This window comes from Camarhynchus parvulus, chromosome 1 (genome assembly GCF_901933205.1).
Source record: "Camarhynchus parvulus chromosome 1, STF_HiC, whole genome shotgun sequence".
Lineage (NCBI taxonomy): Eukaryota > Metazoa > Chordata > Aves > Passeriformes > Thraupidae > Camarhynchus > Camarhynchus parvulus.
In genome coordinates this window covers 28,285,414-28,299,281 of record NC_044571.1, presented here as the reverse complement: position 1 = coordinate 28,299,281, position 13,868 = coordinate 28,285,414, and the positions used below count along the sequence as shown (strand labels likewise).

The window sequence follows — 13,868 nt, the reverse complement described above, 5'->3', positions numbered from 1 at the left end:
TTCCAGCTGTTTCAGCTATGGTAGGGACCAGAGTATTCAGAGGATCCTGCTCCTTGCTGAAGAGCATGCCAGCATCTAGGGAAAACACTGCAAGAATAAACAAGCTGGTGCCTGTCCCAGGCTGTATATGGCAACAAACCAAGATGGATGAAGACTTGTCAGATCTGCTATTATGAAATAAGCAAGAGAAGGACTGAGACAAGGAACAGAAAGCCAGAATCTGGGGGGTTTTTTGCAAGAAATATGAATTGTTATTTTAGCAAAGCCTCCCTGTTGATACAGAATTGCATTCAGGAGCCTCCTGCCACATAGAAAGAGCCCTGTTTTGCTTCAGAACTATTCCTGCTCTTCATGGTAGCTCTACAGAGTCAAGAGCTGCAAATAAAGCATTCCCATCTGACACCTGAAATCCCTGCTCAGGGAAATGCTCACAACAGAGGAACTATGGATTTGTGGCAGCCACATTCCCAGCAACTTCAGGGAAGGGATGCAGGGTTGTTAGGGCTAGCAGTGTTGAGTGTACAGTTCCCTCAAACAAAGCATCTTCTTCCTGTGGACCAGCCCCTAACAACCCTCAGAGACCTCCTGGCCTCAAGCAGCATTAAACTAAATACTAGCAAGGCTGGGGACTGGCTCAATCCATCAAACTAATCAAAGCCTTGTTCTGCCCTCTGTAGCCTGCTCTCCAAGGCAATTATGCCTCTTTTAACTGTGAAACTCAATTCAAACCCTGGCAAAAAGCGAAAGTTTTTTTCCCAATACATTATGTTTTGAAAAATTTATTTAAAAAATAGATCAAGACATAAATACCTAAGTGGCAGTGAACTCACTGGCTACTAAACCCACCAGTCTATATAGGTTAAGGGAAGCTGCAAACACCTTAGACACAGAAACCACCAGATCATTATTTCCCCATATAGCAAAAAGTTAAGAATGAGGCTTCTGTAGATTACATATTCATGGAACTACTTAAAATAAAGTACATCATGCTTGACATAAAGAATAAAATCCAACTGTGGATCTCACGCTGTTGTAACCTTCAGCAACAGGAGTGGTCCTACTTGTGAGGATCAAAGGATGCACAGCAGCAGGTGCCTTGCACACCCTTCCTTCTGGAAAGCTGGTCCCATTCAGCAGCACCAAGCTAGCCAGTTCCCTCTGCTGCATTGCGTATTTCCTACTGAGAGTGAGGACTTGCACCCAGCACCAGCTGAGCTCCCCATTGGTACAGTAAACTGTGAGTAAATAGGCACCTCAAGTTTGGTCATGTTAGTTTTACTTTGCCTGACCAGATGACAGCAGAAAATTCATATTCTCAAATTTTCTAAAGGAAAAAAAAAATCCTGAGAGCATGTCTCTGCTTCATTTACTCCCAAATTCTGTCTTTCCAAGCTTTCAGTGCTGTATTCTAGTACCCTCCTTCAAAAGTGGCTCTTCTGGAGAGGCAGCACCTTTCTTACCTGTGGTTCCCAACACACTTGATGCCTCTTTCTCCTGCTGGTGTGTCTAACCCCAGACAGGAGCAGAGCACCAACATGCAAACCTCCATCTGCCTTTTTGAAGACTCAGTTCAGACCAGACAACTTCAAAGTACCCCAGACGTTCAGTCTCAAGCATCAGCAGACTCTTAACATGATTCATGCCTTTTGAACCAGCCCCACGTCACTGGTTTCAAAACTTAAGTGCAACAGCTATCTCAGCTCCTGCTGCTGGAAGACACTTTTAAAAAAGAATATGGGAGCTGAATCAGGAACCTCTGAAACAAAAACCAGGAACAGTAAGAGGAAAGTAGCAAATCTGCAGTCTTGTCGTTCAGGCCCAGTGGGAGGCATCACACACACTCACAGATAGGTTGTACTGGTACCAGCCACTTGGCCTCTCCAATTTGCTCCTTTTATGAAGGAAGTCAGGCTGAGACGTAACCTAAAGAGCCTTTAAATCCTTCTCTCTTGTATCTAAAGGTTCAGACTTCCCAGGGGATTTTTTTTTGAACATTCCCATTTTGTGCTAGTCTGTAGTAGCATGCTTGTGCCTGTACAAATTCACATGCTTAGTGCTGAAGTCACTGGATTAAATAAAAAGCAGCCCTGGAAGTAACAGCTGGTAGCCAGAGCTCCCCTTTACTCTCCATGGCTGAGCTGAATGTTGGACCATGGGTGTACCAGTCTCCCATCTCTTCACACACTTTGGCATTCAATGGCACTATTTGCACAATGAGTGAAATCTAAGGAGCAAGAGCAACATCCCCCAAGTATAATCTCCCTCTTAAGAGTCCTAAGGGTTAAAACCTCCATGCTGGGAGCTGATTACAGTTCTCTCCAAAGAACTATTGAAGAAGTGGGCACTACTTTCACACATGTCCAGCTGTGGCTTCGAGTACAGGGAGAGGCTGTGCTTTGTGAGTGTTTCAGTAATGACAGGTTACAGGCACATTTGGAGCAGCACACCATGGTGCACTTTTCAGGCAATTTAATGTGGAATAAAAACCCAGATCAAGGACCTAGAAAAAGGCTTCATACAAAAAAAGCAGATCTCAAGCTGCTTGGCTGTGAAAAGATGGAGGTAATGTATAATATCTAAATTCCACCTCTGAATCCAGACAGGAAAATGCACCATGGCTCCCCATCTCAGCTGTATGGCAGATTTCCAATGGGAGAAAATGTGCACTTGTGAGCAAGGAAAAACCCATTAGTCTTAGAAGGATCCCTGCAGTCCCATTCCAGGCAGGGCACAGCAATGAATGCAGCAACCCCACCCTGCTGGAGTCCCTGGGAACTTTAGCAGACAGACTGGAAGGGACTCCAAGCCATGCAAGCACTGTGAGGCTCTGGCAGACAGCTCAGACAAAGGGGCCTAAATGCCACACTGCTCTGGAGTCTTCCCAGGGCTGGGCATAACATCTCTGCTACTGCTAACTCCCAATTTACCATCAATCTAGAGATGCTCAAAAGCTAATAAAAACATCAAGCTCTAATGAGATAAAGACAAGTCACTTTGCTTGATGAGGTTTAGGATTTTCAATTTTGAGTGGCACTAAGCCAAAATACCTTTTAAATACCTTTTAAAAACTAGGAGAAATATTAAAAATAAGGGTAATTGAAGTGGTTTTTTTTTTTTTGTTTTGTTTTGTTTTGTTTTGTGTTTTTTGTTGTTGTTGTTGTTGTTGTTGTTGTTGTTGTTGTTTTGTTTTGTGGGGTTTTTTTTCCTAAGATAACAGGGCATAGTTACCAGAATTGAAAGCATTTACTGGTACTTTGGTAACTGCTTGAAATAGAAACACTTCCTCAGTATTTCCTCAGGAAGGCTGAAGTTAGGCTCCATGGTTTAAAGAATTATTATATTCCTGCATCACTATCAACTACCTGAATTAGAATAAATCAGGATGGTTTTGTATGATCTATTTCAACAGACATCCTGCAGCCCTTACTATACATTTGAGTGGATTATTTACAGACTGCTACTTCATATTTAATACACAATAAATCCACAGATGTGCAAATCCAGAGAAATTCCCACAGTGAAACCTTGAAACGAGCAAACAGAAGTTTCCGTATTTTATTAAAATAGCATATTCAACCACTGTAACCAATAATACATTAACTTTATTCCCAGAGTACGCACAACACAGTAGTGATTCAAAATATCCTTATCCATGATAATCAAGGAAAATATCTCAAATTCAAGTGTACAACTAAAACTAAACTTTTGAAAAAATCTCTCCTTTAAAGAATACATAAAGCTCTCATACAGAATTCTTTTAAACTCTTCTATATGCAGATGTCAGTGTCTCTCACCTGACAATACCACTAGTTTTTTCCTAATGCATAGCAGAACATCTCATATTTTATAGTACCCATTTTATAAATAAATTGGCATTTTTCATCCCATTTGTGTTTATCATCAGCTTCACAAAGAAACCAGTAAATAAAACTGTCAAGGACAGTCACAACAAAATGATCTCACATCAAGATATAAAACTTGAAGATACTAAAAGATGCTTCTACTCTATTTTACATAAAAAGACAGATTTAAAAAGTGCAAGGCAAGATTTGCAGGGAAAGGGAATATTTATGTTATTTTTAGGCACATCCACTTCTTTAAAGCAAGCTTCAGAATGAAATTCCAGTTCGTTCTTCATGATACCTGTTTTAAAGTCTCTCTCAAAAAAAAAAAAATTAAAAAAAATTACATCCGTCAAATGTCAAGCAGGGAATCTCCTGTCCAACTAATAGTCTTCAGTTATGTCTTGTTCTTCCTTTTTTCATCCTTGCAGGTTTTGGTTTGGGAATATACTGATTGTTTGCCTGATACTCAAGTTCTTTACGGAAGTAATGAATTGCTTTATTCAAACCTTCTTCCAATGGAACCTGTTCCCAAAAGTGAGGAGAGAATCATATCACTCTAGGTTCACATCAGCTCATTTCACAACAGTATCTTTTATAAAGCAGCTATCACAAGGGAGCCAGGGAATCTCACTCTTAGCCAATCTAAGTATTAACAGCACCACATGCTGGTTACATCTCCTCACTGCTGATGCAGCTCAGCTTTTAAACAGCACATGTATTTTCTGACATAAGTAGAAAAACCCAACAAATTTAAATCTCACACATGGTTATGATGGGTCTGCATGTCAAAACAGACATGCATAATTCTACTTTCAGTTCCTAATGCATTGAAAGAGACAAACACCCAGCATTTAAGCCCCTTCTGTTTGTAAGGATTAAAGATCATCTTTCGCAGCACAGTATAAAGCTGGCATCCAGTATCTCATTTGATATTCTCAAATCCTATACAAATAATTGTAATCCTACAAATTTCAGTGCTTAAATACAGGCATAGACTATGGAGACAGGAACAACAGAGGAGTTGTTTTCTCAGGAGCCATATGCTCTGAGATGCTTGCTGACACCATCATCAGTACAGGAAGATAAAGACAGCAGCACAGAAACTGCTTGCCTTGCTGTACCAACTCTGTACTGCTACTTCAGAGCAAGTTTTCTTACTGCCTGTGCCAAACACAGAAGGCCAGAAATACAGAAGTTAAACCTTCTGTGTTTGCAACAGTCTGCTATCACCCTTGTGCTGTCAGACATGGTCTATCAATATCAGCTGCCTCCGTGAATCCTTTCAGAAGGATCTGAATCTTTTTCTATTATTAGGCTTACATTTACTAGGTAGGTTCACATGTTTCCTGGAATGATTTTTGTCTGCAAATTTAAAGAAGGGTACAAACCATTGTGCTAGTTAGAATGGGGAGCTGGCTATGAAAGTCACACTTTTTCTGGGAATTAGGCAGATCTTACCTCTCCAAGCAAACCAACTCCTATTGCCAGCAACAGGAATGAGGATTGCAGCAACACCAGCAAACCCATTAGCTATAGGCTTGGTAATGTAAGTAACTATGTACCGTACGCTGCAAATGATTCATTGGGCTTACAGAAAGGTAATCATCTCATAATATGCAAGTGAAAAAGTTGAAATGTTAAAACTGTTCTGGAGATGGCATTAGGCAAATATTACAGTAAGGGAGATGTACTGTTATCATGTGTCCCCTCCTCAGCCCCCTCTGCCTCCTGGTGTTTTACCACACAGCAACAATAATTCATCTGTACATACCACGGGTTCCCAGCCAAGCAGTAACTTGGCTTTTCTGATGTCAGGTTTTCGTTTCTGAGGATCATCCTGTGCTTCTGAGAGAAACTGGATTTCACTCCCACTGCCTATTAAACAAGACACTGTGATTTATCATCTGCAATTCACTATGCTTTGCATTTACATCTTTTCTACCAACTGGAGCAGCAGGTCTTTCTGCAGCTCTCTGCTTCATAATTCAATCACTGAAATGCTTTGCACAGACACAGGTGCACTGCATGCAACAGCTGGGTGATCCACCTGTCCCACAGCAACATGGGTTCACAAAGCACTTCACAAAGATTTCAGCATGAATTCACAAAAATCAAGTTACATTCACAGACCAGTCTATTAACCTTCTATGAGGAAATTACTGTTTCTCTAATTACTGTTAGAGAAGGACAGAGCAGTGGATATCACCTGCTTTGACTTCAGTGATGCTTTTGATCCCATAACACCCTCACTGAGTGCTGGATGAGCAGTGAGGAGGACTGAAAACTGCATGGCCAGGCCCAGAAGATGGTGATTAGAGACTGGTAACTCAGGCTATACCCCAAGGATCAGCGTTGGATCAATACTGAATTGCTGATACACCAGAGCACTGTGCTGCCATCCAGAGCTTGAGAAAGGTGTCTGGAGAAAGTGCTCACAGAACCTCATGAAATTCAATGAGTTCAAAGTCCTGAATTTGGGGAAGTATAGGCTGGGAGCCAACCAGCTGGAATACAACTTGGCAGGAAAAGACTGAGGGTCCTGGTGGGATCCAAGCTGAATAGGAACCCATGTGCAGTTGCCACAAAGAAGGCAAATGATATCTTTGGGCTGCAGAAGTGCTGCCAGCAGGACAAGGGAGATCAGCTTTCCCACTAATCAGCACTGATGAGATCCATATGGAGAACGGGGTCCAGTTCTAGGCTCCCCAGTACAAGAGCGACAGGGACATACAGAGCGAGTGCAACAAAGGAGCCATGGTGATGATGAAAGGACTGGAATACGAGGAGAGGCTGAAAGACCTGGGGCCCTTCAATCTGCAGAAGAAAAGGCTATGGGGAATTTAACCCATGTGTATAAATATCAGATGGGGGGGATTAAGAAGAAAAAGCCAGGCTCCTTCCAGTGGTGCCCAGTGACAGCATTAGAGACAGTGGGCAAAAACTGAAACACATATGGGCCAAGGAGGATGTGGAGTCTCTACCATTGGAGATACTTAAAAGCCATCTGCACATGGTCCTGGGCCATTGCTGGTTGTAGGTTGCCCTGCCTGACCTGAGGGGTTGGACCAAGTGACCTCCAGAGGTCCTTTCCAACCTCAATCATTCCATGATTGTTGGCACTTTGGCATTACAAAAGGGCATCAGTTTCTTTTTGCCCACAATCTCCAGTCTGATTTAAAAAACCAAGCACTTGCCTTTCCTCAGAACAACACACAGAAAGAGGCCAATTCTTCTACCCAAATCTAGCAAATAGTTTACATGCCATTTTAGAACTAAATTGCCTCCCCGAGTGGATTAGAACACATCAAGTTGTTTGTGAACAGACAGAGGTGACAATTAATCCATGTGTCTGATGGGTTTGGTGCTGTGATTTTTCCAGTTCCTTCCCTGATCTGTGAATTCACAAAAGTTTTCCAGAGAGAACAGTCTTTTATTAGAAACAACACATGCATCAGCTTCTGTGTTATATGTCTGAACTCATCTTTTTCAGATCTGTCAGAAGCACTTCTGGAATGTACAGACTAAAAGCCCTTGGCTAATGGCAGCAGGATGTTTCATCTCATTAGGGAGCCGCACTAGAAGACCAAGCACAACTATTTCCTTCCATTCTTGAGAGCTCTGATTTGCTACAGGTATCAGAGCTAGAACGAGGAGGAAGCCATGGTGTTTTCTTCCCAGGTGCTGTCAACCCTTTCAAGAATCACTGTCAGAAACAGTGAGAAGAACAGAGAAAGACTGTTGCCACAGCATGAGGTTTTTAACAGTAGTTGAAGGACCAGAGCCTGCACAACTGTGAAGAACCACCTTCCTGAAGTATCTCTATTGCAGCTAAGATATTATGTAGGACATTTTCATTCACATATTTTACATTTCATTTTTGAATCGTCCTTGTGCTAAAACAAACCTAAAAAATTGTCTAAACATTATAAAAATTAATGGGTACAGAGTGCACGGATACACAGAAAATGTATTCATTCTACTCGTCATGCAATAGTTTACAGACAATTGAGATTATTTGGATTATCTTATTAATATTTAATTATATGATTAAATGCCTGATAAAATTTAATAAAATTATTACGAAATCCAAAGACTAATTAAATTATCCACATATTACACACACTAATCAAGTAATAAGTATCTAATGACAATAAGCACTTCATAAACTTTACAAAGAATTAATAATCACACTCACCAACAAGCTTTTTAATTAACTGGGCAAACTCTAGGATAGTGTGCTCTTCTGGATTTCCCTACAAATACAAGAGACACTCATTTCAATAACAATTAAACACCTTACAATGTGCTAGACATGGTTCCAATAGGGGCAGGTTAACCTCTGAGAAAGCTAAACTTCAAGCTTTGTTCTACTTTGTTGAAAAAAACTCTCAACTTTAACAAGTTCCTTACTCATTAGAAAATGTCCTCCATTATATTCCTGTTGGTAATTCAGTGTATGTAGGGAGGTGTTGTTCCCTGCCTCCCCCCCCAGAAAAAGTCAGTCTGTAAAGAGCTGGCAGTCACAGTAAAGGCCTATGTCACTGGGCAGCCCACACAGCCACATCATTTGGAAATCCGGATTCAAGGACTGTGCCCAGTTGAGGTATCATGAAGAAGTATGCTAAGTTCTTGGTTCATCCAAAGTTAGGAACACAGGCTCATTTAGCTGCTAACAATTGCTTCTTAATCTACTACAGCTTACATATGAATACGTAAGGGCTATTTGCTTTCCTATAAAATATTCCTTTTCTTTTTTTTTAACCAACTTGCACATAATTTCCTGATCAATATTTTACAATCAAATGCTGAACACTTTCTGCTAGCATTAGCTCCCCTTCATCAGATTCAATTCCCTCCATTCCCAGCTTTCCTTGTTTCAAAACACTTCTTTACCACATCTCGTTTGACCAAAAGCTGAGCACTTAAGATACATATAGATTTAAATACTGAGTTTTCTGAAGACAAAGCATGTGATAGAGTTTAAACATATCAGCATTTGTATAGAAACACAGAAATTAATTCATGGCCACAGGGGAAAAGGAAAATCTAGTGAACTGCCCTGCAGAGTCGAGTATCTGATCTGGCAAAAGCATACACAAGAAATTACCTGGGATATGCATCCTTTTTCTATTCTTAAATCCGTTACTAAGAATAAGGTGACAACAAACAGGACAGAACAAAAATCTTACTCGACAAGTTAAGTTCCAAGCACTTTAAAACAGTACTAGAGAACTATACCATAAAATACTATCACATTTTCCTTGAATCCAGGGCAGTATGAGACTATTTCTAATTATCTAGAGCTAAGCATTCCTTCAGTGCTTTTTTCCCACTAAAATCAGTCTTCGGTCATTTTCTTGGTGGGCTTTGCATGTGTGCCCCACATATTTTTTCCCTTAATGTTCTGATTACATACATCTTCTTCCTAAAACAAATTAAAAACTCCAGCAACTTTATCCTGTTCTTGGAAATGTAAGATCTCAATATCCAGGGGGTCAGTCTTCTTATTTATAAAGAGAATACATTCTTTGTAATGGAAAGACCTTTTTTTTTGTTCCATTTCTTTTTTTCTAGAAATCAGTATCAGTGACAAGGAGAAAACAGAGGTGGTGTTGACCAGTGCACTGTAACTCAGGAGAATGGAGCACTCATACTCACCAAGTTGACAGGACTGCTGACATTGCTGTTCATCAATGCCACCAACCCATTCACAAGATCACTGTAAAAGAGGGAAGAACAGATTGGGGCAATTTCCACTTCTCTATAAATAATATTCTTGATCTAAAAAGAGAGCTGACTCCTAAGAGCTCCAGTAAAGCAGATCAGGCAGCTGAGGAATGCTGAAATCAGATTTATATGGGTGCATGTTTTCTTGAGTGTTTGCATTAAGAAATGATTAATATTTCCTCTTCTCTCCAGTATCCAAACATACCTGGAGGCTGATTTCCAGTGAATTTCAAACAGAACAGAGAAAGGTGGTGCAGCCTGTTGTTTGAATTGTCTTCTCATTTTCAAAATTTCTTAAACTAAGTTTGTTGAAAACCAGTATTTTGGGGTTACCTTCCCCCAGCAATATAACCCAAAGTTATTTTGGATTATTAGCCACAGATGTAGCACCTTGGCCCTAGATGTAGAAATCCAGATCCTTTTCACTATGACTTATAATCAAGAAAGGAATGGGTACTTTGACCTGATGGGGTTTCTTTAAAATCTACTACCACTGATACTATCTTCAGCAAAGGGTAAGAATATTTCTAAGACAAGAGGGCTTAAAACAACCCAGAAGTCCAGCATGGGTTTTTTTAGCTTTTTTTTTTTTTTTTGTGCACAGTCTGCACAGTAGCCACAGCAGCCCCAAGGACACAAGGTGGCAGCATTGCATTAAAATGCAAGGAGTGACAAACTGTTCAGCACTAAAAACTTGTCTGCTACTTGCTGTCTCTGGAAGGGAAGAGCATGTTAGTATCTCAAGTAAAATTCTAAACCAATCAAAGTTTTTCTCCTTGATATTTTTAAAAATTTCTCTGTCTTCCTTCTGAAAGTAAAGCTGGATCCTAAGAGCTCCTGTAAAGCAGACTGGGCAGCTGAGGAATGCTGAAATCAGATTTCAATAGGTGCGTGTTTTTTTGAGCGCTTGTATTAAAAAGTGATTTTAAAAAGTAAAGCAACTGCACTTGCATACAAAGCTGACCAGGCTATGTGAACCATGAAGTAAATTATCAGCAAGAACAAACAAGGCTTACCTGACATACTGGAAAGCTCTTGTCTGAGTTCCAGGTCCATAGACCTAAAACCACATGAAAAATAGGGAAGTTAATAAATACAGAAGCGCTCTTTAGCCCAATTATCTTCTCCTAACCATTCTAGAAAACTGTCTCAAGAAGAAACACTTGAGACACAAGCTCAACATTACAGGAATGGAAAAAAATGTGCTTGCAGAGCCTTTGGCGAAGTATCAGTTCACTGAAGGTTGTCTTCCTCTTGGATCTGTCTCCAGTAAACATATCCCAAGGCATTTTGTTAACCAGACCTCTGCATGAAGAAAACCTTCTCAGGGGTGTAGGACAGAGTGATGCTTTGTCCTCTTCTGGAACGCTGGAAGAAGTTGCAGCCTGCACTCACAGCCAGAAAAGAGTGCCAAACATTTAAAGCAAACTTCAGACTACTAAGATGTGATTATGATGAGCAATTTTGATTTGCACATCAACAACAGCCAGCTTCAAAGAGACCACTAAATGTTAGTGGTTGCTAAAAAAATTGTTGAGAAAAAGCACTGTGTTTAAAGCAATCAGGACAAAAAAAAATCAAAAATCATGTGGCTCTAAATATTATTATCTAGGGAAATGGGAAGCAAAGTAATTTCTAGATGCTACAACTCACAAAGTCACCTGTACAGATTTGTATCAAAACCTTAGAGGGGAAAAAAAGAAGTCTCCTCAGGTTACATACCTCCTGGTATTTTGGAGCAAGTTGCTAAAGTTCAAACAGACATTGATGTATACTTGAAATGTACAGAATGGTATTTGATACCATTATTTTTTCACAGTTTAACCAAGTGCAGTACTAAAGTCTCTAGAACATGAATATTTACATTCTGAAAGCTATAGGTAGGCACATTTAAGAGGTGAAAACATTTCAGTTTAACTGGGGACACATATTTTGCCATCAACCTGTTGCAACAGAAAGGCTTTTGGAGGGACAGAAAAGAAAGCATGCTTGTTTTCCTCGAGGACAGAAAGGGCAGTACAATGGTACACAGGCCATCTGTTACTTGGTAAGCCTGGTGCTCTCCAAGGCTGATTCAGAGCCCAAAAGAATTCCAATTTCAGCACACACTGGGTAAGATCAGGGGTCTAAGAGTTAATCCAAAAACTGATTCAGGTAGGAACACACCAGGAGCACAACATCAGCCAGATGGACTCCCAGACAAACAGGAAGCAGATTTATGTATTTAAGTAGAGCTTCCTGCATTTAGCTTAACTTATGGGATAAGTTTTACACAACTAAGTATTTGTACATGATTTTTGCAAGGTCACCCATGTGGTTATCTTTCCCACATACAAGCAATGGCTGGAAAATACAACAGAGATTCTATCTTTCGGTTTCTCTTAATAAATCTTCGTTTACAATAACAAAACAACAATTGTCATGTTTGCATAGGCCACAATTTCTACAACTCAGTGACACTGTTCTCTCAAGAGATTGTTTTCCCCATTTAAACAAGTACTCTGAACTGAGAGACCAAATACATAGCATTTCTAAAGAGATCAACACACTTGGTATTCCTGTCAGCCAGATACTGTGATGATGTGTTTTTTTTTTTTTTTTTAGGTCTCAGTCACTGCTTATTGCTGACAATTAATTTTATTTGACCTGGTCAGCTAAAGAACTCTCCCCTTACTTCTTTTCTCAGATTCAGTAATTTTCAACATCAAACAGTTATTTCCTACAGAACAGTGATGTTGGGTAGAAGATTCTATTTTTACCCCTATTACAATAATATTCTTGCTGAAGTTTAGGCAGCATGACAATGATTGGGTTTTGTTTATATTCCCAATATAAAGAATGCTGAAATGTTTGTGCAAATTTCAACTGGTAGCCTTGTTTCTTTCTGGGAAAGATCAACCCCACTGACAGAGCACATCTTCAGACATGTACTTCCTTATATTTAAGTTTGGTATACTGGAAAACTACATTTTGGAGGAGGGGAACATCAGTGTTGTCTAAAATCTATCCTCATTTGCAACACATCAGGACAAGATATAAAGGTGAATTGTTCTTCATATCACCGGGAGGTCATCACTTACTGTTAGTGGTTCTCCCTGCAGAGCTTGTAGGATAAAATTACTGACAACTCTTCCATCATTCATATGCATTCGAGGACCAAAGGTATTGAATATTCTGGCAACCCTCACTTCAACTCCTTCCTGTAGCCAAAGAAAAAAGAATTGTTACTTCCTTAATAAAAGCATCTATCTCCCCAAAAGTGTAAACACTACTCTGACAAGAAGCTTTTTAAGAATCTCTCCTTCAGCTTTAACATACATTATTTTCTAATAATGAAACACTTCAAATCTCTCCTCAGCCCTCCTGAAAAATGTAGTGCATACACCAAGGTAATTTATACTAGTTCTCAGTATTTGTAATGCAAATCTAAATCAGTGCTAAAACAGCTCATGATTTTAGCACATGCATTTTCTTCCATTAAGAACTTTTAAGATTTTCCAATAATACCCTTCCAATAACAACTTATTTCACCTGGGACTTAGCTACTTTCTTTGCACATAAAAGTGAAGTCTCACAATCAGCAGATATAGTACCAAGGCCACACTTCCATAGATTACAGAAGTCCATACTTTAGAAAAGCTGAGCATGTCAGAGAAGTATCTTTTACAAAGGCCATAAAGTGGTTTTGTAACTATAGCCCTAATGTTTTCTAGTGCCCTTCTTATTAGGCTATGTAAATACATGCATTACAATCAAAGTCCTCAATGGTGTAGTTTTTTCCAAGAAACATTTTTATTATTTCCAGAAGTTCTTTCTACAGAACGCATTTTAACAGTTAGAGACTGCAGACTGAAGTAATCTCTCTTGAGTTATTTTGACTGACACGTTCATTTGGACAAGCCACAGTTTATGATAAAGCCTACAAGAAGGATGTTTGGCCCTTGTAAGCTAAAACAGGATAGTGCTGAGCTCAGAGCAACATGGTATGCTGTAAGCAGATAGATACTACCATCTCAAAGTGACAGTCACAAGGTAGGGAGGAAGGTATCGACCTCAGTACAGGCCTATGTATCATCCTCATATTACCCAGTCCTCCCACCTCCCAGAAAAAGACATCCTTGTATCAGTTACTGAAAAAAATTTGTCTGAAGCAAACTGTGTGCTCTGATTCAAATGAAGTCACAACCACGGTGTTCTGGAGTTGCAAACATTTCTTCCATAACCATTCCTTCAGAGGATACACAGAACATCTTGTATTTTCCATGTATTTTACTAAGGCTTAGACCAACGCTTGCT

The 13,868-nt window shown here is 39.8% G+C and overlaps 1 protein-coding gene across 1 annotated transcript in view; it reads right to left on the bottom strand.

Moving 5' to 3' along the window:
* Positions 1–3,536: 3,536 nt before the first annotated feature.
* UXS1 (UDP-glucuronate decarboxylase 1) overlaps positions 3,537–13,868 on the bottom strand; it is a 56,216-nt gene continuing 45,884 nt past the window's right edge. Inside the window, exons 10-15 of the mRNA XM_030971860.1 lie at positions 12,653–12,772; positions 10,589–10,632; positions 9,504–9,564; positions 8,041–8,098; positions 5,617–5,720; positions 3,537–4,367 (exon numbers count right to left, since the gene is read on the bottom strand). Coding sequence (XP_030827720.1) covers positions 4,236–4,367; positions 5,617–5,720; positions 8,041–8,098; positions 9,504–9,564; positions 10,589–10,632; positions 12,653–12,772 — 519 coding nt within the window. The 3' untranslated portion in view covers positions 3,537–4,235. The remainder of the gene's footprint in view (positions 4,368–5,616; positions 5,721–8,040; positions 8,099–9,503; positions 9,565–10,588; positions 10,633–12,652; positions 12,773–13,868) is intronic.